General features: G+C 42.2%; 1 protein-coding gene across 1 annotated transcript in view; it reads right to left on the minus strand.

Moving 5' to 3' along the window:
• The window catches only part of igdcc4 (immunoglobulin superfamily, DCC subclass, member 4), a 68,665-nt gene that overhangs the window by 26,091 nt on the left and 22,114 nt on the right, over positions 1-20,460 (minus strand). Inside the window, exons 3-4 of the mRNA XM_078284177.1 lie at positions 9,371-9,685; positions 121-262 (exon numbers count right to left, since the gene is read on the minus strand). Of these exons, the coding sequence (XP_078140303.1) occupies positions 121-262; positions 9,371-9,685 (457 nt within the window). The remainder of the gene's footprint in view (positions 1-120; positions 263-9,370; positions 9,686-20,460) is intronic.

A 20,460-nucleotide genomic window follows, 5' to 3' on the forward strand; every position in this document is an offset into this window, starting at 1 on the left:
GGAAATAAAAGAAGCTGCATTAGAAATGAATGGAGTCTCTGAGTCAAAATCCCTAAAATCCTGAAAAAAATAAACTACAACAACAACAACAACAACAACAACAACACAAAGCCGGCTCACCTTGTCTCCTCTGGGACAGCCACGTGGTCCTTCTCCCAGGTAATAACGGGTGTGGGCACTCCTTCAACCTGGCACTCGAAGCGGGCAGCACCCCCAACAGGCACTACTTGGGGTGCCGGGTCCTGGTGGAACTGAGACAGGCCTGGGGGTGGGGGGGTAGGGGGAGGTATAGGTTAGGTCGAAGAGCTTTCACCATGCACTCATATGCATACACACACACACACACACACACACACACACACACACACACTCTTTGGCTGATTCGTTCAGGTTGAAGTTGAGGTGCTAGTGTGGCTTTATAGTTAGAGAGACCGTCTTGTAAGCAGAAGGCAACAGGTGTGATCCCCTAAACAGCCAAAGTGTCCGTCCCTGTGAGTGTACCTGAGACTAAATGCTTAAGTATAAAGTGTGTTTCACAAGGGGGAACCAATTAACAGGTTACGACTAGCCCTAATATGTGTTGTTCTCTTTTTGTACGGGAGAGAAGTTTTGATGGTAGATTCATCACCATGATTCACCAAGCAGCACTTATTTCAGTAAAATTTCATCTTTTACTACTGGTTATTCCTTTGTCCTCTTCCACCAAAAAACATCAAATTTTTTCTGAAATTAAGGCTGCCCTCAGGTTCAGCTATTTTGTTAGTAATCCCTGTGATTATCAGTTCATGACTAGTGGATTATACTTTTTAAGACATTTTTAATATACTACTAATATACTAAGTGGATTTGAGACCAATTTAACAACCAAAATAAACAAAAAGATGGCAAAAGCAGAATATTTCTGATTGAACATAGCTAAGGAAAGCTGTGAAACAATGACTTAGCAGTATAATGAAAAGGACACCAGAAAAGTTTATGTTTAGGGACATGATGTCCACAATGTTTAGCATGCTGTACCTAAAACTACCTGTCCCCCAAGAGTGGAGGACAAACTGCATGTGCAAGTAATATAATACACCCTAAGAAAATAAAACTGACACTACTGCTGATCTGATGAGTAAATATCACTGTAAACGTAAAACTCAGTTAATACCACAACTATCTAATTTTCAATAGCAGCATGAAAATGAAACTTAATTAAAAAATAAACCTGCATAACATTTTTGAAAAAAATAACCTCTAATATTTTTCACACTTTTTAAAGATCTGCAAATAGAAATTTGGGGATTTAGTCAGGCTTGGACAATTTGTTTTCAGGGCTGCGGTCGAATAGTCAAAAAAATACGTCCTAACTCCTATTCCTAACCACTTTTCCTTGACCTCGTTGGAAAACGTCATGAGGTCAAGGAAAGATGTGAAGGAGAATTCATAAGGACTTAGGAAAAGACAACCGCGGTGCTAAGAGAATCCGACTGCACTTACACTAGGCTACGTAATTATGCGACGGCGGATGTTAATGACGTGGGTCTGCCGTGGTGAAACTACAATGTTCCGGAGATGGACTACTAAAAGCGCATCTTAGATACTTCGCCCCGTGCATTCTTATTGTGTTGTTTCATGCAGGCTATATAAACGTGGACAACCCAGTGAAAAATATTGCTTCATCACCAAGGTTGGAATTGAAATAAAAAAGGAATATAGGCTACCAGTCACAAAAGTGAAACGAAATGGTTGTCACATTGAGAATGGTTGCTCACGCTCACCCTCCTGTCCACTCATATTTATCGACATGAATCCCAATTAGTATGATTGTATGAAAATTATTGTTAAATTCATGCAAGATAGGCATAACTTGTTAGGCCTACAAATCTGCTACTGTACATATCATCATTCTTAAGTTTCAAACATGTTGAATTAAAAACATAATCTGGCTAAAAACGTCTCATATCCCTTTTTCTTGAAAGACAGACTTCTGTGTTATGGTTAATATGCTGATTATGATCTGATTATAAGCCTATGCATATAATAGCTTAAAAACCACCACACAACTCAGTAAACACCTTGAAATGTTGACTTGATTGTGCTTTGAAGTTGTTATGGCTGATACAGGCCTTTATTAAGGCAAGGGTTTCAGCATCTGTGACTGAAGTAAAATTAATTAATGATATTCCTAAAGGCTGGCAATACAACAACGCTCAGAATGAAGAAATAACTAATGCAAACTGAGCATAGGTTACGCTACAACGTTAACTTCACTTTGATCATTTTACAACAGCAGCGTAACGTTCATAGTTCGCCTCTATGGGTTTAACATATTGTTGAAAGTTCAAAACATATAAGCATATTAGCAAGTTATGGCATAAGATGGAACATGCTTAATAAGCAACGGTAACCTGCTTGATGATCTGCGTCCCTTGTCGGTCATGATCGTTTGTTTTCGTGAACGGCCGAATGGTGCGTTGTTGCTGCCGCAAAGAATTGTGGGACGGCATTATCTCCTTTCCTTTCGTAAAGGATGGTCCAGTGTATCCTATGCTAAAGGAGCTAAGTAAGGAAGCACTGAAGCACCTTTCCTTAGCATGTAGAGAATTCGAACAGCTCTTATCATGCTGCCACTTAGGCACTTCCGGGTCATTTCACTCAGTTAGGAACCTTCCTAAGCAAAAAAGACTATTCGACCGCAGCCCAGGTCTGGGTTTGGCTGGGCTTCCATTTTCACAGCCTGCATGCAGTTACACACAGAGGAAAGCTTCCAGGGTAACACTGGGCAGCAGGGGGCAGCAGTGAGCGCTGTCTGAGGGCCTCTAACCTCTGACCCCAACAGGCTGTTGGAGAGGAGGACAAAACTGGCTGGCTGGCCCAGCCACCTCGACTGTAGCCCTGACTGGGGAGTAGAAAAGGAGGGTGGATCACAGGAGAGAGGAGAGGGAAAGACAGAGGAGGGAAAATAAGGCAGAGAGCAAGAAGAAAGGGTCGAGAAAAGAAGTAGACGCCAAATCCCAACTGACATGACTGTGCTGAGATTAATGTATATGGAGGGCAAGGCAGAAAACAACATTAGCCAAATGATTCACAATGAATCACATCATTTCCATGTACAGCAAAATGTAACAAAACAAGGTGAAACATCCTTAACACAAAAGAACTTGGTAATCAGTGAGTCTTTGTGGTTTCGGCATCCCACTGTAACACATGAACTCCATGTGGAGCCAAATGCGGAACTGATTCAGAAAAGATTTACAGAATTAGTCACACAGCATGAAAACATGTAAAGATTATCCAGCAGTGCTACATACATAAATCTACCTACGCTATTTTTTGAAGGAGGGACAGAGGCAATTCACACATTGCAAAGTGCTGCTGCTAGCAGATGTAGTGTTAAATAGGTGGGTAGCTGTACTATGAACTCCAGTCAGTGATCTCCATGAGGTGAAGAACACCCAATATGAACAAAATTACCACAATTACCTTTCAGCAATAGATTATATTATATTATGAAACTTTAATGATCCATTTAGGGTGTCATGTGCTTGTAAAGATCCAATTTTCACTTACTCACAACTTACGTCACTCACTATGCTTTATACTATGAATTTATATCAGAAACATCATCAGCGTGTCAACTGTATTCCACTTAGCTTGATCTTCATGATTAATTGGTTGGTATTGGAGTGCATAAAGTGGCAGCTGGTGTCCAATTCACTCATCGGGTGAGTGACATATTGTAAACAAATATAACCCACACTTGGCCGATTCAAAAAAAGCAAAGCTTCACCAGTCAGGAATATAACCAGCCTGCCCTTGGTGACCGAGTTGTTACATTTAAAGGAGCACAGACAGGATAAAGCCATGTTGCCAGCTCCACAGCACATACACCCACACCACCAACCCTAACCCTTAAGCCTAGGTCAAACTACAAGACTGTTCAGGTCTTGCCCGAGTGTTTACAGCTGGGTGTTAACACTAGGCCACAGGACAAAGATGGCCGTCACACATGAACACGAGGGATCACAAACTACCCGTTCAGTCACAAAGGGGATTGGACCATTTATAGCAACAAATGGTTATACAGTTGTATTTGCCGGAAAAGTCTCTGCTCTTGAGGATGCCCCCCAAATGAATCCAAGCAGCATGTGAGAGATTCTGTGGGGAGCGAAGTAAAACCCCAAGCCATAGTGGACTCATTCAGTAATATGAAGACCAACGTAAAACCAGACATAATTCAGAGAGAGCCTGCACAAGTGCCCTGTGTACAAATAGCAGGAGGACGTTGGGGAGGCGGAGGGAGTTTTGCATCGACTTGGGTCAACAGCAGCAGCGGCATGAATGGGCAGTGTGAGCTGTCAGATTATAAAGACTGCCTCATTGACTTGTTTGAAGTCAGTTTGAGTCAGCTGATAGCCGATCGTCTGACAACATCAGTGTTGTCTGAACTAACGTGATGCTCCACATTCTGTCATTCAAAAACATCTTTCCATTTGCTCAGAACAGTACACTGTAAATACAATTACAAAATAGCTGTTCTATAATTTCTTGCTTCATGGGACAGAAGCTGCACATTACATTTACATTACAAATGTATTTTGAAGTGACATTATTACAAGGCTAATATTGCTGGAGAATTTTGTATGATACTTGTATGACAATTAATTTGTAATTGCATACTTATATGGATTGATTCAGCTGATTCATTTAATATAATTTTATATGAGATTTATTTCTCCAAATTGCATAGCGACTTATCAATAGTTGATATAAACTATCTATGTGAGTGGGCGTTGTTGCTGTTAAATGTGACTTCTCTTCCGGTTTATTCTCTTTTTCTTCCCCTTGTATCTAAACTCCCATTGGCTGTTGCCAGGGTCACTCTCAGATTTCAGTCTTTTACCACCTCACACTACAGGAGCCCGACCAGACTTCATGATTGAGAGACTTGATTTCACAAAATCAAACATGTTTGAAAAAATCACGTCGGACCAAACGGGCAGCGACCGCAGTCTTCCGACTAGCTGAGGTTCAAAATCGGGCTTGGGATCGGCGTTAAAATCGCGTAGTCTGACCTAGGCTTAACTCACCAACTGTCGGTCATGGCAACAAGCTGCTCTTCAGTGTTTTCCTACTGAGCAAAATGGAACAAAGTTTCTCAATGAGTACACAGAGGCTGACTCACATGCTTGGCCGTGGTAGCAGACTGCATTTTATCCATTTCAGAAAAGCTTGCAGCGGCTGTTGTGTGGCTAGTGTGGCAGGCGGAGTTGATGATTAACCCCTGCCACTTCCAGCCATTACACAGCATGATACCCTCATGTAAACACACCACCTGTAATACTGCCAGAGAGCGCCTGACGGGGTGCCAGACCCACTGTGTGTGTGTGTGTGTGTGTGTGTGCGCGTGTGTGTTAGTGCATGCGTGTGCATGTGAGTGTGTGCGTGTGTGTGTGCGTATGTGAGTGAGAATGCTTGAGTGTGTTTGACTGCATGTGTGCCTAGCTGCTTGTATCTCAGTGTTTACTCAAGTGTGTGCCTTGATGCCTGTACACAGTCTGCCTGTGATTACATTAGTGGATCACTCTGCATGTGTGTGTGTGTGTGTGTGAGTGTGAGTGTGAGTGTGAGTGTTGAATAACAGCTGATCAGCGAGAGTGCACATTAGCAGACATTAATGCGAAGCGGGTGGGGGGTGTTCAGAGAAGACACTTTGCCCATGCTGCGATGGAACAATGGCGGCTGGCTGGGCCTCCACCTCCGCTCTGTCAAAGCATGCGTGGAGCAACAGCATAATCATATTAGTCTTTTCCCAAGACTCTCCATGCCTTTCCCCGGGCTTGCTATGACATTCCATGGCAGATCTGTCTGACACCATGCAGAGAGCGCACACTCTGATGTTGCAAAGTTGACAGTGCTTTACCCTTTGCGTGTGATAATATACTGGGCTGTTTTTCAGGCCGTGCAAATGAGTAGCGCTCCCAGAAAAAGGCGACAAAGCGAAAAATCTATTCAAATGTTTCCTAGCAACAAGATCTTCCTATGTGGTTAAAGAAAATTTGGGGCCATAACGACATAAGAAGCACACAGGAAGCTCTTTACATTGCCCATAAAGAGCTTCCTATAGCTTCCTGTAGAAAGTCACTACCTCCTCTTTCTTTGCTGTCTCATTTGTCTTTCTTCATTGCTTCCTTCTCCCTCTCTCTCCTGCCCTTGACTTTACCCCGTCTCTCCCTCTGTCTTTGTCCGTCCCTCTATCTATGCCCCATTCTTTGGCCCCACAGCTATCAGATTGCAGCTTTTTCCCCTCCCCTTGTGCTAGCAGATAATTCTACCCATGACCTCCTCGCTACCCTGCTCTATGGCTGAGTAACACTATGATAACCCATCAACCATGCTATCAACTTTGATAGATATTTGTAATGGTTATTGGTAGACACTTGCCATATGAAATTTTCATTTCCCATTTACAATACACTACCCTTGAGAGCTTGAGTAGATGCAGTCACTTCTGTCAGTTTTGGCAAGCATGCAGGATGGTAATTGGCAACCTTGATGAAGAAAAGCCATTCATGGCTGTAATACTGTTAATTTTGAAAATTAAAAGGTTTCAATGAGTCTGCAGTGAAAGGTCCTGTTAGATGTACTTTTAGTGCATTCATTCTCTGGGAGAGAGATTCTTCTACTTTCAGGATAAATGGGTGCATTGGCATTATACATCATAAGAGAATGAGAGTTTCATCTGCATTAAGATTAGGTTTACTAATTTGCCTTCAGGACTTCTCATGTAATTAATCTGACTGAAGATGTAGATGAAGAGAGATGAGATGCTGTGATGAAAACGCCAAAGTAAGCTCACAGAAGTGTGCACAAAAAAAAAGATGCACATTATCTGTCTCTTAAAAGAAAGATGAAAATGCACTGCTCTGCACTGTCCTGTATAAATGAAAGCCATTACTGCATCAACTACATGTTTCAGGTATATGCCTTCGTCAGAGCACTATGATACGAAATGCACAGCACTGTGACAAAGACATAAAACCAAAACATGGTGAGGCTATAATCAGTTTATTTGCATGGAGGGAAGAGCGTGGGTTGAAAACCGTTATAAAGCTGGTAGGCTCACTGCAGCAATCTGTGTTGTGTTGTGAGAGAGGTTAACTGGCCTGATTAATGTCAATGCTGTATTTTATCCAACGTTATCATTTACCCATGTGTGCATTTGTGATTGGCATGAGGAAGGTAAAGTATTTTTGCACATGGTATGCAGCCTCTGGCATCTTGCCAAGAGAAGAGTGAGTGAGAGAGACTGACAGGCTCTACACATTTTTACATTTTTATCTTTATTTAAATAGGGATACGGTCTCTTTCACTGTCTCTCTGCCCTCTCCAACACATTCACATGCGTCTGGACAAAGCCACGTGCATCACACGGCAACCTGCACTGAGAGCAGGTGACTTTCATAATGACTTTTCCCAGATGCAATCTTTGCTACGTTCTTTCTTCAGTCTAATTTCTGGTAGTTCAAATACAGCAGGAAATGAGAGTGTGCGTTCAATGTCAGCCTGGCTGTTCTCCTTCAGCCCGCTGGCCCTGTCTGCACACTGGTCACATCTATCTCACAGCCTCTCACCATAGATCAGATTCACCAGCCACACACACATGCACATATGCACGCACACATTGAAGGACATACTTAATAGTCTCCAAGGCCTTTCCTTTCACCATCGCCACAAATTCCCTTCAGCCTTTTCCTCCCTCCCTCCATCCCTTCAACTTTCCCCTCCCTCCCCTTTCCTCCTTATTGTCCCCATGTCCCTCAAACAAGCCATCCTCATAAATAGGCATGTGACAGCTGACAAAAGAGGGGACATCCACTGAGGATACCGTCTCATTTTACACAAAGCTAATGACTGAATAAAGACTGCCACTTAAGAGTGTGAGAGAAAGAGGCCTCCTTGAAGGGGCGATTAAAAAGCTACAGCCTTTCCTTCCTTCCCTCTCCCCCTTATCTCCCTGTTTCTTTCTCTCCTTTCATCCCTCTCTTCCTCCACCGCCTCCTTCTCTCTGTGCCTTTTAACAGAGTGTTGCTTAATAGTGTACCTGTTCCCAGGACACTCGCTAGCTCTCCACCAGACAATAAGTCCCCTGTCTGAGGCAGAGGAGAACCAAGTTCATCTCCAGCCATGCAAGGAAATCCCCTTGAGGAATCCATCGGTGTGTGTGTGTGTGTGTGTGTGTGTGTTCATTTGAATGCATGCGTGTAAGGGACAAATCCATTTACATTACATTTACATTTAAGGCATTTAGCTGATGCTCTCATCTAGAGTCATTTGTAATACGAGACCAGGTAAATTTTTTGTGTCTTGCTCACGGATACTTTGACAGGACACATTGGCTTTTGCAGGGATCAAACCAATATTCTTTCCATTACATTAGTGGTTTTCACCCTTTTTTTCCAGCTATGCTCCTTTCTTAACGTTTAGAGAATGTTTTTTTTAATAAAATTGGTTCTGCTTGATTTTTCCCCCTGCCTCATTGCAATCCCCTGAAGTTCTCTAGTGCCTTCCCTAGGGAGATGCGCCCCACTGGCTGAGAAACACTACACTGGAGTTTTAGTTATACAAACATTTCTCAGAGGCAGAGCTGCTCTAGGCACTCATTGGTATTTCATTGGTGGAGTGAAACCTCAGTGGGCGGAGCCAAAGAACCACAGTTTTTCAGAGCTTTTAAAGATAGCTGGAAAACTTGAATGGCAAAGAGTGAACTCTGGTGAAAATATAAATAAGCAAGGACACTGTTATAGATGCCAAGCACCCTACACAGTTCAGCAGTATTGCAGAGAGATAAGATGTATGATCCTGGTTCAGTGTGTTGTCTGTAAACATTGCTATGCCTCCTAATGGCCACTAGAGGGCAGATAGGCTGTGAGTGAGTGAATGAATAAACGAATGAATGAGTGAGTTACTTTCTGGATCCATGAGGTGCTTTGCATCTTCATTCATGATTTCATGACACATGATTCATTAGCTAACAAGCTAACCTATAACTTAGTATATAAGCGCTAGCCTTCATGATATTAGCTACCTCCTCTATTACCTCTTGCGTTTAACACTGGGCTTCAGTGTAATGTTACTTTTTTGGCTCTACCTATTGAGGTTTAACTCAACCAATGAGATTATCTCTGCTTCCACAGCAGCTCTGCCTCCAACAAATGCTTGTATAACTAAAACTCCACTGAATTGAATTATAGGACATTCTCTCTCTCCCTCAAGCCCACCCGTCCACATCCCCATCCCCATCCCCCCAAAGAGCCCTGGATGCACCCTCCCTGCTCCAGGAGATGCCCCTACTCCCCTTTGGAAGCTCTTTCTGGACACCTACTTGCCAGGAGCACGGTGATGGTCCGGCTGGTCAGGGCTCCCAGGGCGCTGGCGCTCACACAGCTGTAGCCCCCCTCCACGCCCCGCGGAGGCTGGCCATCCTGAGAGCTGGGCAGCAGGAGGAGCGATCCGTTGGGCAGATGCTGTAGGAAGTCGCCCCCATCCAGAGGCAGGGGCCGGCCGTCCTGCAGCCAGGTGACATTGAAAGGCGCGTCGCTGGCCCCCAGGTTGCAGTCCAGCAGGAGGGGCGATCCTGGCTCCAACACCACATGAACGGGCCCGGCCCCGCAGCTCAGCTCCACCGAAACAGGCTTCTCTACAGGGGAGAAGGGAGAAAAGGTTGATTTACAGTAGCGTGCCCTGCACCCGCCCTGTGATCCCTACGATTTTTCCACTTTCTGGTGCATTATCGCAGTATCGCAGTATCGGATTGCAGAATCTCTCAACAGGAATTCATGGTTACATTTTTGCTAGTTGGGTCCTACAAACTTGATCTGGTAACCTCTCATCGAATTGGTCCATCTTGGATGAGTTGTATGTAGCGCCAGAAGGGCCGTGAGGTAGTTTTTTCACTGGAAAATTGTATTTAAATTATAAATCTTCATATCTTAGTTGCAATTTCAAAAACCAGGCAAAATATTTCTCTGAGATAATCAGTAAACATTCTCACAGACCTAAAATTCTGTTCAGCACTATAAATTCTCTTCTCAATCCCCATATCTCTCACGATGTTGAAGCATCCACGGACATCTGTGTGATTTTTTTGAGGTTTTTCACGGAAAAAAAAAATTGAAAACATTCGATCACTGTTCCCTCCCCCTCTCTCTGACACCCGCCCCAAAGCGTAGGGGGCTCGCCTACCTTTAATCATTTTCAACCGGTTTCCTTGTCTGAGTTGAGGAACATAGTCATGCACATGAAACCCACTACCTCCCCCCATGATGTTGTGCCCTCCCATATCATAAAAGATACTTTTGATATAATTGGACCTAGCATCCAAGTTATTATTAATTCTTGCTTAGCCTCTGGCACTGTCCCCGCATGTTTTAAACACGCACGGACATTCTCAGTGGCTATAGGTCAGTTTTCCTCTTCCTCTGCCCCTGTCACCTATGGGGTCCCTCAGGGATCCATCCTGGGGCCAGTTCTATTTTGTCTGTACATGCTCCCTCTTGGAAACATTATTAGGAAGTATAACATCTCCTGTCACTTTTATGCTGATGATTCACAGCTGTACCTCCCACTCAAATCTAGGGATTCCCTACGGCCTCTCCTGGACTGTTTCGAGGACATTAAAGGCTGGATGGCAAATAATTTCCTTCAGCTAAACAGTAATAAAACTGAAGTAATTATCTTTGGTCCCTCTCAGTCCAGAAGCCATCTCGCCAGTAAGCTAGGCCACCTCACCCCGTATGTGAAGTCACATGCAAAAAACCTGGGTGTTATCTTTGATTCTGAGCTCTGTCTCAAATCAGTTCTGTTGTTAAAAATAGTTACTATCAGTTAAGAACCATTTCCAAACTCAAGCCAATTCTGTCTTTCAATGATATGGAAAAAGTAATTCATGCCTTCATTACATCACGACTGGACTATTGCAATTCCCGTTATTTAGGCCTTCCCCAGTTTTCATTAACTCGCCTGCAGATGGTCCAAAATGCAGCTGCAAGGATGTTGACTGGTACTAAAAAGCGCGAGCACATCACCCCAGTCCTAGCCTCTCTTCATTGGCTCCCTGTTCATTTTAGAATTCAATTTAAGACTTTGCTGATTGCTTTCAAAGCTCTTAAAGGTCAGGCCCCATCTTATATCACAGACCTTATTCACTGGCACTCAGCTCCTAGGTCTCTTAGATCTGACAACAAATTTCTCTTGTATGTCCCACGGTCACGACTAAAACTAAAAGGTGACACAGCCTTTGCAATTGCTGCTCCACGATTGTGGAACCAGTTGCCGTTAGATATTAGATGTGCTCCCTCCATCTCTGTTTTTAAATGTAGGCTGAAGACACATTTTTATTCTCTGGCCTTTTTGGCCCACTAATATTTTAATCTGTTGTCATGTCTATAACTCTGTATTTTGTCCCTTGTTGTTGCTTATTGTTGTCGTCGGTATGTTTCTCCTTGTGTTTTATTTTTACTTTGTAATTTAATGTTCTTTGTACAGCACTTTGGTTAGCTCAAGTTGTGTTTAAATGTGCTCTAGAAATAAACTTTACTTACTTACAATATGGCATTTTTTCTTTTCTTTTTTTTGTTGTTGTTTTGTTTGTTTTTATATGTGCAATGAACTTACACTTTAAATTCTGTGGAGGGAGAAAAGGTAAAAAAAAAAATAGGGGTGGCTCGTTAAGAGAGAAGAGAGTGAATGAAAAAAGAGGAGGGGAGAGATTGGGAAAGAAAGGGAGAGAGAAAAATGGAGAGGAGGTGAGGAAAAGAGTTAGAGTCCAAATCCCGACTGACACCACAGCGCTTAATTAGCGTTCATGAGGAAGCGGGTTCGCGTGAGAAACAGGTTGGGAATGAAGTAAAGGTCAATTGTAGCCTCACACTTGCACATGCCATTCTTGCACTACCTTCAGTAGGCTAAGCTTATCTGCTTATGTATATTTTATTGTTAATGGTTTTAATGTGCACTGTCTACTGTTTTATATGTTGTGCACTGACATCTATTTAGTATCTAAATTAAGTTCTACTCTTTTCAACTAGAAAACTACTGGGAAATGCAATATACTGAATGCTTCCCTTAATGCTCAAATAAAGTACAGTAGCAAAGCATCTTGGTACTTAACACTTAATGCTTTTTCAGGTGAAATTTTAGCTGGGAGAAAGAGAGAGACTAATCGAACCTTTTCAAGCGTTTGGTTCATAAAGATCTCTTCAGATAGCTATAATTCACGTAGACTAAGTGCATATTGCGATTTAATTCTTTACCAAAGTTGACAAAAGATGGCCTTCAGTTTAGTGCTGCATAGCACAAAGTAATAATGAAGTAATTAATACCTGAAGAATGTATTTAGCTTGAAAATACACATTCAAACACTAGCTTCCATATCTGACATTTTCTGCCTATTTCCCATTTTTTTAACCATATTTTGGATTTTGTAATCAAAGTGTTCATCCTGAGAATCTCTGTGTTGGTGAAGGGAACGGGGAAGGGAGCTGACACTGAAGTCATTTCCAAGCATGTTCAAGGGATAAGCATGTGGTAGAGTTCCCTGCTAGTACTGTCATTGCGAAAGGCGTTTTGACATCTGGCTTAAACTTTATATCTACAGTATGGATTAAATAAATTAAGTTAAATTTGATTTCAACAAGCACGTAATTTGTGATACGCTGTGAGCGGCTTGGAGCTTTCAGAAGGCATGGCGGTCATGTCACTTTTTTTGTTTCAGTTTGTGGCCTCAATCAGGAATCTGAGCTCCTGGCACAATAAAAAGGTTAGGCTACTCTAGGCTATATATTATATATATATATGTATATATATATACATATATATATATATATATATTCATTTATAGGCACAGAGCCGGCAAGATAGATAACTAATTAGGCTACAGAGCAATCTAAGACAGAGAAAAAAAGGCACAGCTTAAAAACACAGAGCGAAAAATCACTATAATATTCCTATAGTATGACAAGGAATAAGCATGTGGTAGCATGTGATAGCTAGTGTCTCTGGTGCTCTACAGCGAGTTCATAGTGAGTGGGTATCATCGTTCATTCATTGTTTTCAATCGAGAAACTGATTTTCTGTGACTTTATTGTGTATAGATACAAGTCAGCAACAGGATAACATGGCTGCGTGTCGCTCCGACACACGTGTGTCTAAATGCCAGATCAAGAAACCGTGGATATTGGCCTTGAACCCAGGATGTGTGGCGTGGTAAACCTATTCATTACCAAGCTAAACTCCGTGATGCAGCCAAAGTGATGCAGCAATAAGGCTCATAGAATCTTTATAGCTGTGTCCCGCAATGACACACAACGCACAGTAGCCAAAGTTTTTTTGACATTTTTGGGACCGACCGACAGAGTGACTTTTACAGCTGCTGGTCGCAGCTAAAAACCAACATAAACGGGTGATACACTCCTATGAAAACATGAGGCCTTTGCAAGTTTTTTTTTTTTTCTTGAGCTAATTACCATGTGTGATGCTTTTTTATAACTGTTCCAAGTTTTTGGATCTAATTATAAGTTTTCAAGTTTTCATTTTGGACTTAATTATCAGTGCAATGCCTTTTCTATTAATATTTTCAAGTCTGTGTATCTAATTGTCAAACTTGGCTATGATTTCACCATATAAATAATATTGAGTTAAACCTAGTGCAGATAAGCACAGAATCAAACCTCTCTTTACCAAAGATCTGAAACCGTTTGACCTATTTTCAAACTCGTTATAGAGTAGAGCCACATAATACACACAAATATCAGCCTGTACACACACACCACACACACATATACACACAAACACGTGTGCATCCGCTCTCCCACATACATGCAGACACACACGCACACACGCACAAACACACACACAGCGGCTGTACGGGCAGGTTTCCTTCAGCTTTTCTCTCTCTCTGGCGTTGGATTAATTAAGTTAATGGGAGATGGAATTTTTTTCCTTGATTAAATGAGGCCTGACCCCCCAGCATCACTTCCTGATGAAGAGGCTGGGTAATGTTCTGAAAGGCTGCACGACTCTCAGGCACACACCTGCCACCGAGACAACATACGCATGCATGCACAAACACGCACGCACACAAAACACATGCAAACACACACACACACACACACACACACACAAAGACTTAAAAACATGCACAAAATCTTACACGCGCACCAACACACACAGACGTAGATCACCTCCGCGGCTCCTCTCTTCCTCTCTCCCATTTAAACTAATTAGGTCTCATTAAGTCATTAAAACGTTAGCAGCCATTTCCCAGCTCACTGCCAGTGGTTTCACTTGGCCAGGGCTAGGGATCACTCTGAGTTGGATATGGAAGCCATTACGCCGAGTAGAGGTGTGATGAGGAACACACACACACAAAAAAAAACCCCCCAAAAAAACCCCCAGGAAAACAGGAATCTCCCATTTAGGAAGGAATGTTTAGAAGTGTTCCTTTTTGAAAAGAAGAAAAGAAAGATTCTGAGAAGAAAAAATCACAGCCTTCTGGAGTTATAGCTGTATGACAAATTGTTCATTTTTCTCTGGGAGACATGATACTGCACTTCTCTGGGCCACAGCAAAACAGATCATTACTGTAGTGGGTATTGTATTCTAAAATGAACATATATGTATATATTTCGAAAACAACAACAACAACAAAAACCTTGTATGATCCAGTCCCTTTTTTCAATTTTCTCAATCAAGGACTAACATAACCTACTAGCCTTTAAAAAAGTAGGTGGGGTAAGCATAACACATTTTTCAAATGGCAGCGATCTCAACTGGGAATAAAACTCTTCATATTCACGCACAAGATACATGTCCTAGATCTGTGCCTCGACATGTACAGTACACACACTAACACATACCTGCACACATATCCCCCCCCCCCCCCCCCCCCCCACACACACACACACACACACACACACACACACACACACACACACACACACACACACACAATAATTGTCAGTGTCCCATGAGGACACAATGCAGTGAAGAGGGGGGGATCTGTGAAGTGGCCATTTTGCCATTTTACTGTACTGGTGGGAGCTGCTGGAAGGGGCAGGGTGCACTCTGGGATACGGCGGCTGTGCACTCTCACTGAGCTGTACTGAATGGATTGTAATGGCACAGCGCCAAGTAGCTCACAGCTTACTCAAAGTAGAGAAAGTACCATGGTTCACACAAGGGAGAGAGAGAGAGAAAGAGAGAGAGACTGAAACAGAGACAGAAACGGAGAGAAGGGGAGACAATCAGAAACAGAACAAAGACACGATAAACATATCCCTCCCTATGAATGCTGAAGTCCCCCTCATGGCCAATCAGTAATAAATGTCACCTTGTTTGAACCTGTAATTAGTTAGTGTGATTCTGATAATGCCACAACACACTGATGAGATGCATCTTTGCCCCACATTTCGTCAAAATCTAATCGGCAGCGTTTAGGATATCGGACGGGCAAATGAAGGACTGAACGAACACACAGAGACTGATCCATAGCCCCGCTCATGATGAAATAAAGTAGACAAAAACAAAGAGAGAGAGAGAGAGAGAGAGAGGTGGGGGTGGGGGTATTTAGGGATCTGGAAGTTCCCCCCTCCGGTCAATCAGAAAGGAAAAAAAAAAAACAGAGAGAAAAGGCAGGGAAGGGAAAAGATGGAGGAGTTAGGAGGGCAGCGCTCTCGATACTGTCAACACTTATTCTGCCTGGCCATTTCTGTTAGGGGCTCACCTCTTCACGAGAGGTCAGATGAGGAGAGAGAAACAGGAGGAGGAGGAGGGAGAGAAAGGAGAAGGTGGAGAGAGCGAGGAGGAGGAGTAGGGTGACCCAGCAGCGAAATGTTTCACCTGGCCCAGCTAACTGTCAGCAGAGACTGGACACCCCATGGCCCCGGGGCCACAGCTCAGGTTTCCACAGCCTCTTGTTAAGTTATACAATACCTCAGGCTTTTAATGAGCTGGAGATACACACAAACAGGCAGGGATAAGATGATAAAAAAAAACAAAAAAAAAACACACATGCTAGTGGGGAAAGACAGTGCTGTGTTTTCACCCTACAATGATGTGTTTTTTTATGTAATGGACAGGTTGTATTAGGACTGGGCAATAAGGCCTTACATTTTTTACCTTGGTCCACAAATATTGCATTCTCCATTAGTGTCATGGCCATTAGTGTCGTTAGCATTACTATGTTAATTAAAATAATTTTGCTAACAACAAGCTAAACACTTGAGCGCATATAATTTGCATAAGTCCATATTTAGGCAACGCTGACATCAGACTTCCGAGGTCTATGGCGAGTTGTCTTTTTGCCCCTACCACTAAGGGACTCAAAGGGTCGCCAAAGTCATCAAGTTTCAAATTCTACTGGTAGCTTTACATTAAAAGAACACATGCACTGGACTGCACTGGAGGAATGCACTTACCAAACATACCGATATGTGGAAAATTAGGTCGGCGAAAGATTCATAGTCTCGGTTTCGGTAAATTTTCAGTATACCGCCCAGCCCTATGGAGTGTTTCTTTAACCAATGTTGATTTTTATCCCACAATGTGTTTTTATCTTATGCTGCTGTTTGTTGCTGTTTTCATGTACTGCTTTTGATTTGCTTCATGCTGCTGCCACAAATTTCACTACAGGGACAATAAAGCTAATCTTGTCTTATCTTCTCATATTCATACCCCACTCGTAGAGCCAAGCATCCAAGTCATGACTCTGTAGATTGTCGGTGAACCAAATCTAAACTGATTTGCCAATCTGACAACAGATTAGTTGGCCTGTCCTAATGTACATCATGTTGACTTTTACATAAGTGACCGTCTCCGCTGTCAACAGACTGAAAAATGGTTACGATTAATGGCTTTGTAACGCTAACAGGCATCAAGAAAGACTGGTAACATCACAAGCCGTGTGCTGCAGGTACCTGGGAGGTCCGCATGTACTTATAGTCTGGCAAGTGGATGAACAGATCATGTACTCATAGCAGGGTGAAAGTGGTCAAAAAGAGCATGGGAAGGGATGAACAGAGGAGTGGGGAGAAAGTGTTTGAGAGACCGAGAGAGAGTGAGAGAGAGACCGAAAGATAGAGTGAAAGAGAAGAGAGAGCATTGCAGATAAGAGAGAGCAGCCTTGAGACTCGATTGAAAGAGAGCAGTGAAACATGATTAGAGACGCTTTTGTGAAGAGGGACCACTAAAGCATTCGAAAGCAGTGATAACTAGATTGCCTTGTACATCTCCCAAATTGACAGAGCGGCAGTAGATAATTGCTATGAGTTGTGCCTGAATGATGTTAGTAATTCTTTGTGCTATGTGTGTGTGTAGATGGTACTTGTCTAAGAAAAACAGGGTTAGGACATCATTGTGCACTGCACCCCTAATACAGGCTGGGTAGACATGGACAGATGGTCTGATTGATAGCATTGAGCAATTTACAGGCACACCAGGAAGGAGTGAGTGTGTGTGTGTGTGTGTGTGTGTGTGTGTGGCAGTCCAGTACCACTAAACAAAGATGGGTAATGCATCAATAAGTAAGTAATGCATAAATCATTGGTACAAATTACAAATTCTCTTCCAAATTGACCACAGCAAATATTTCAAAATATACTACACAATACAGGCAGGAAATGAATTATATTTTGTGTTTTCAAAATCCATGTACCATCTGTCGTTTGAGTCTGATTGGTGCATAGCTACACATATTCAACTGGTCTAACCGGAGGCCTTTTGAATGTCCTAAGCGTCCTGCTTGTTTTTATCATGGCATATAGTCTCATCAGCTTAACATCACAGCAGTGAGCTGCTCAAGTAGTGCGATAAGGGGAACGATGCATATGTATCTTGATGTGTTGAAAATGCAAAATTGCTGTCCTTCAAAGTCGGCATTTAAAACACAAAGTGCATGCTCTACATACTCCCTATCTGTCCCATTAACCTCGCCTGTGGTGTCATTGTTTGCTAATTCAATTACCTGCATCGATAACGGCCGAGTAAAAAATAGCCCCGGTTATTAGGCTATGTGAGCTTGTGACCAAAAGCTACCCGGCGTGTGAATAAATCGATACTTTGCAAAGCCAGGGTCATGATAATCCGAGCAGAGGTGCAGCTAGCTGTAAACCCCGGAGGGAAACAGAGACGCTCGGGTTTCAGCGCACAGGTGGAAATGCCAGTGCAATAACAGTGGCACCAATTCTCCCTGCCAAACACACCTCATTATTGTCTAAACATTTAACCTAGTGGGCTTTTATCTGCGGCTTCGCGTGCTAAAGTGGTGCTTCGGCTATCAGGTTCTTCCCGTTAAAAAGCAAAACACGGGAAGGGAGGGAGCACAAAGTTTCATTATATGCCGATGATTTATTACTGTACATTTCCAACCCTTCAATGTCCATTCCGAATATTATGTCCATTTTAGCAAGTTTTGGCAAGGTATCAGGGTATAAGGATAACATCTCCAAAAGTGTTTTATTTCCCATCAGTACTCGAGCCCAAAAACAAACATTTAGCTCTCTCCCGTTTAAAGCTTTAAGTCAGTTTCGGTACTTGGGGGTCACTATCACCAAAACATTCTCTGATTTGTTCAAACAGAACTTTTTAGAACTTTTTAAACGTACAGAACAAGATTTTGTAAAGTGGTCAAATCTCCCCATTTCACTCGCTGGCCAAATTAATATAATTAAAATGAACACCCTTCCTAAGTTTTTATTCTTATTTCAATGTATCCCAATTTTTATCAATAACACTTTCTTTAAGAACCTAGATAAAATAATCTCTAATTTTATCTGGAATAAGAAGCCCCCCCGAATAAGGAAAGATTTTTTACAGAGACCCAAGTCAGAGGGCGGAATGGGGCTACCTCATTTCAAACTCTACTATTGGGCAGGCAATCTACGCGCACTCTCCTTTTGGCTCCAAGTTCAGATGCCTGCCTGGCTCTGCATTGAAACAAAGTGTTGCTCCCCATCTTCTTTATCAGCTTTGCTCTTTTCGTCATTGCCCACCACACGCTCGTATTCTGCAAACAATCCATTAGTTTCACACTCACTTAAAATTTGGTCTTTAATAAGAAAACATTTTGGGTGGCATTCTGGCTCTCTTCTGGCTCCTTTGGTCCCAAATCACTTATTTACTCCATCTCTCTCTGATGCAATGTTTCAAGTGTGGCACAGAAAAGGCATCCATTCCTTCAAAGATCTTTTTATTGATGGTATATTTTCATCATTTCAACAGTTACAAACTAAATTTGATCTGCCACATACACATTTCTTCAGGTACTTACAGTTACGCAACTTTGTCAAACAAAACACTACATCCTTCCCCAACATTCCACATAGTTCACCAATGGAATCCATATTTTTGTCGAATCCTTTGATTAAAGGAGGCATTTATATAACACACTTTCATGTTTAGATTGTACCACCTCCTTAGATTATGTAAAAACAGCCTGGGTAAACGATCTAGGAGTAGCTATCACAGAAGAACTATGGACAGAAGCCCAGGCACTGGTACATTCCTCATCAGTCTGCGCTAGACATGGGCTCTTGCAGTTTAAAGTATTACACCGAATGCACTTATCAAAGAAAAAACTTTGCAAAATGTATCCAAATATAGATCCAGCATGCGACCGATGTGGGCAGTCACCATCTTCACAAGCCCATATGTTCTGGCACTGCCCAAGAATAACAAAATATTGGCAAGACATTTTTCAATCACTATCAGACATCATGGAAAGACCTGTTGATCCTGATCCACTGACGGCAGTCTTCGGAGTCAAAGGATCTGATCTCGTGCTAACCAGCTCTCAATATAACATGATAACATTTGTAACCCTTCTAGCACACAGGCTGATATTATTAAACTGGATTCAAAGACAGGCTCCAACCCACTCTGCCCTTATGAAAGATGTTATGCAGCACCTGCACTTGGAAAAAAATGTAATTCTCATTGAGAGGGTGTGAAGACAAATTCTACCAGATCTGGCAACCCTTTATAGACCACTTCAATAACAATGCGCTTACCCTTCCCACAAACTAGCCTACTTTAAACACGAGTCACAAAAGCACAATTGACCTATTGGACATTCAATTACATTTTTCGCCACTTTTTTTTTTTTCCCTCTTTTACTTCCATTATTTCCTTTTTACTTTTTCTAATTAATCTTGTCTTAATACATTTTCGTGTTGTCTATATTTGAACTGAATTTGCAAAAAATTAAAGTGCAAATTGCAAACTATTTTGCAACACTCCTTTTTTCCTCATATGTGTACGATAACTCACCTGTAAAAAATTGATTTGTTTCATTTCTGTTCTCATGTATATCCGTTTTTTCTTTATTTAGTTTTATTTTTTTATTTTTCATGTTTTCTCTATATCTGCATTGAAAATTCTTTTTCCTATTTTCAACTGTATGTCTAACTCTGAAAACAC

Source organism: Centroberyx gerrardi, chromosome 1, assembly GCF_048128805.1.
Source record: "Centroberyx gerrardi isolate f3 chromosome 1, fCenGer3.hap1.cur.20231027, whole genome shotgun sequence".
NCBI lineage: Eukaryota > Metazoa > Chordata > Actinopteri > Beryciformes > Berycidae > Centroberyx > Centroberyx gerrardi.